Raw genomic sequence first — 2,745 nt, 5'->3', positions numbered from 1 at the left:
TGTTTGTTTAAATGCCTTTTTATACCCCTGACTTTTGAATTTACAAAAGATTTGACTTTAGCATCATAGTCCATGCTGTTTTTTGTTGTTTGTTTTCTGCTGTATTTGCTTCCAGGACTGATTCAGAGTCAGGCCTCTCTTATTCCCAGTCTGCTATCTGGGATGGAGGCCAGATGTTTAATGTGGGAGACTCATCTGGCTCAAAAAGCTTCTTAATTGCCATTTGCTTTAAAAAAAAAAAAAAAAAGGATTAATTGCTGCACACTACAGAGGTCAGGTGTCCAGGTGGTGGCCAGTGGTACTTGTGTGCGCCTCCTCAGACTTGAGCCTTTTAATGGACATTACTGTTCACCGTGCCCTAACCCTGCCCTCCCCTATCCTCCCTCCCTCCTCCAGGGTTCCTGCACACCCCTGATGGTGGCCACCCTGCACCCACCCTCAGCAGGCATAGCCCCCCAGTACTCCCTGCCCCTCGGGCTGGGCCCCGGGGTGGGTCGGCCCACCCTCCTGGAGCACACAGCCACAGTGCTGGTAAAGCAACAAGGACATCCCTGAAGAAATTCATTCACATGCACACTGCTACTGCCACTAACAATGCTGTCTCTTTCCTGCCCTACTCTGCCTTTTCTTTCTTTTTTCATTTGTTTGCAACTTTTCCTCCCCCCTCTGTGCCACAGGGCTAGTCTTTAATGTATGCGTCATATTCCCTCATTTGACTTTTCACAAGCAGGCTTATTTTTTGTAAGACAATCAGTTTCTCTGGAATCTGAAACTTTTTTCCACTGCAAAGGACACCTCCCTCCCTCCCTCCCCACCTCATTCACACGCTGTCATTCCCTCCCCCACAGTCTTCTCCCGTAGGTGTACTGAGGGCATGGATGGAGCGCATGCGTTGCTGAGTTAGTCTGCGCTTTGCTTGCAGCTTCGCTTGTCCCGTCCTTCCTCGTTTTCAGCAAAGGAGGTTGCCGCTACAAAGCCCCACTAAAGTCCCCACTCGACAGCCCGACTCTCTGACACACACCCTTTGTTTCAGCCCCAGAACATTTCCCAAGACAGCTTATATCAGCAGACCTTCAGTGAACTAAACTAATCTTTTTCTTCAGTATTCTTCTTTAACAGGCACCATGGTTCTATACTTGTCTTTATACCTGATCTGACTGTTCACAGTGCTTCATTGTTTGTGCTTTGCATGGGTATCATCTTGTGCATTTGTTGCAGGGCAATGCTATAATAAGAGAATGGCTTGGGAAAGGTTGCTCGCTTATCTATCTCTGTTGCTTTTGCCTGTTGGAAGAGTCGGTTTGCCTCTTTTGTCTTTCGGTGTTTGGATTTATTTCTCGGCATGGTTCAGTTTGTCTGGCCCATTCCAGCATCATATTGCTTGTGTTGACTTAATATCTAATCCTTGATATTACATTTGCTAAAAGTGTGGATGTCTTGTTGTTTTTCTCAGCAGGCTTGGCCCACTGGCACTCAACAGATCCTCATCCCGTCCTCGTGGCAGCAGGTCCCCGGTGTGGCCATCCACAGCTCTGCCCACCAGTCCAATGTACCCGAATCCCCTCTAGAAACGCTTCACTCCAACGCTTCCACGCAGCAGGGACACAGCTGGAGGTGGGTCAACCAACGACTGTTTAGTCCAAAACAAACGTGAGCTAGCATCTTATATTTTTACAATTATTTGAGTTTTTTTTTATGTCAGACATAGAATGGAAGTATCTTGTTCAAGGATGCTTCTTTTTACACACTTAATACTTATTATGGTTCTGACTTCTTTGACATTTTAAAGTAAAAATGATCATCTCATCATCATCCATCCAGTTTGTTCATTATATATTGACTTATTTGTGATATGTAAGGTACTGCAGATGTAATGCTACGGGAGTTAAACAAAACATGGTAAATATACTAAATATACCGTGGTTTTGGGATTATTTCCAACACAATGTCTGAAAAGTAAGTGTTCTTTGTTTATTGTTTCATGTTGTGATTTTGCCAGTGGTCTCCACCTCTGACTTGTTTGATCTTTGGCCCTAATAGGAGCACAACCCAAGCCAGGACCCAGCCGGAGAGGAAGAAGGTGAAAGCCAGACGTGGAGAGAACAGAAACAGGTTTGTTGTGTCCTATTATTTTCTAAAGTGGAGGAAGACTTTTGCACCCTGTTTTTTGTTATCACGGCTGAAAACTCAACCGTTTCTCTGCCTAGGGGTATATCCACTGCATCATTACTCAGCAGCAGCGGTGTGACCCCACCCAGCGCCACATGGTCACAGCCAATCGTCATCTCCGACACACCCAGCCCGGCGGTCAGCATCATCACTATTCACAGTGACACCGACACAGAGGATGAGCGCAAGTTCCATCCCGCCAGGTGAGGAAGAGATACTCCTCTAAACTATTTCATGTGTTTTCTGAGCCTCTTCGACACAGATTTAACACAACACGTGTTTCTCCGTTTACATAGCGTTGGTCTCAGCCAGCGAGCTAATGTCATCAGCTGTTTGACGGTGCACGACTCGGACTCCTCTACAGCCAGTCCCCTGACTCCTCTGCCCCGCACACTGAACCCAGCTAGCACCATGTCGTCACGCCAGGCCAAGTCTCTGGCAGTGGTGGCCCCTTCAATCAAAACCCAGGGGTCTGAGAGAGGAGCCGCTTCTCGTGGACGCCTGGAGACTGGTAAAAGTCCCTCATCTAGTGTGTGTGTGTGTGTGTGTGTGTGTGTGTGTGTGTGTGTGTGTGTG

General features: G+C 47.1%; 1 protein-coding gene across 5 annotated transcripts in view; it reads left to right on the top strand.

Annotated features, from left to right (window-relative positions):
- Positions 1 to 2,745, top strand: part of hipk1b (homeodomain interacting protein kinase 1b) — an 11,915-nt gene that overhangs the window by 7,048 nt on the left and 2,122 nt on the right. Inside the window, exons 12-16 of one of the 5 annotated variants that reach the window (XM_031851729.1) lie at positions 397 to 531; positions 1,457 to 1,650; positions 2,041 to 2,112; positions 2,208 to 2,372; positions 2,466 to 2,680. In XM_031851729.1, the coding sequence (XP_031707589.1) occupies positions 397 to 531; positions 1,457 to 1,650; positions 2,041 to 2,112; positions 2,208 to 2,372; positions 2,466 to 2,680 (781 nt within the window). Of the gene's footprint in view, positions 1 to 396; positions 532 to 1,453; positions 1,651 to 2,040; positions 2,113 to 2,207; positions 2,373 to 2,465; positions 2,681 to 2,745 lie in introns of all 5 variants that reach the window. The other 4 variants (XM_031851739.1, XM_031851719.1, XM_031851761.1 and 1 more) reach the window with 4 other exon arrangements.

Source organism: Anarrhichthys ocellatus, unplaced genomic scaffold (assembly GCF_004355925.1).
Source record: "Anarrhichthys ocellatus isolate YVR2014 unplaced genomic scaffold, GSC_Weel_1.0 scaffold1, whole genome shotgun sequence".
In the NCBI taxonomy this organism is placed as follows: Eukaryota; Metazoa; Chordata; class Actinopteri; order Perciformes; family Anarhichadidae; genus Anarrhichthys; species Anarrhichthys ocellatus.
The sequence above is the reverse complement of the archived record's forward strand: the minus strand, read 5'-3'. Positions and strand labels throughout refer to the sequence as shown.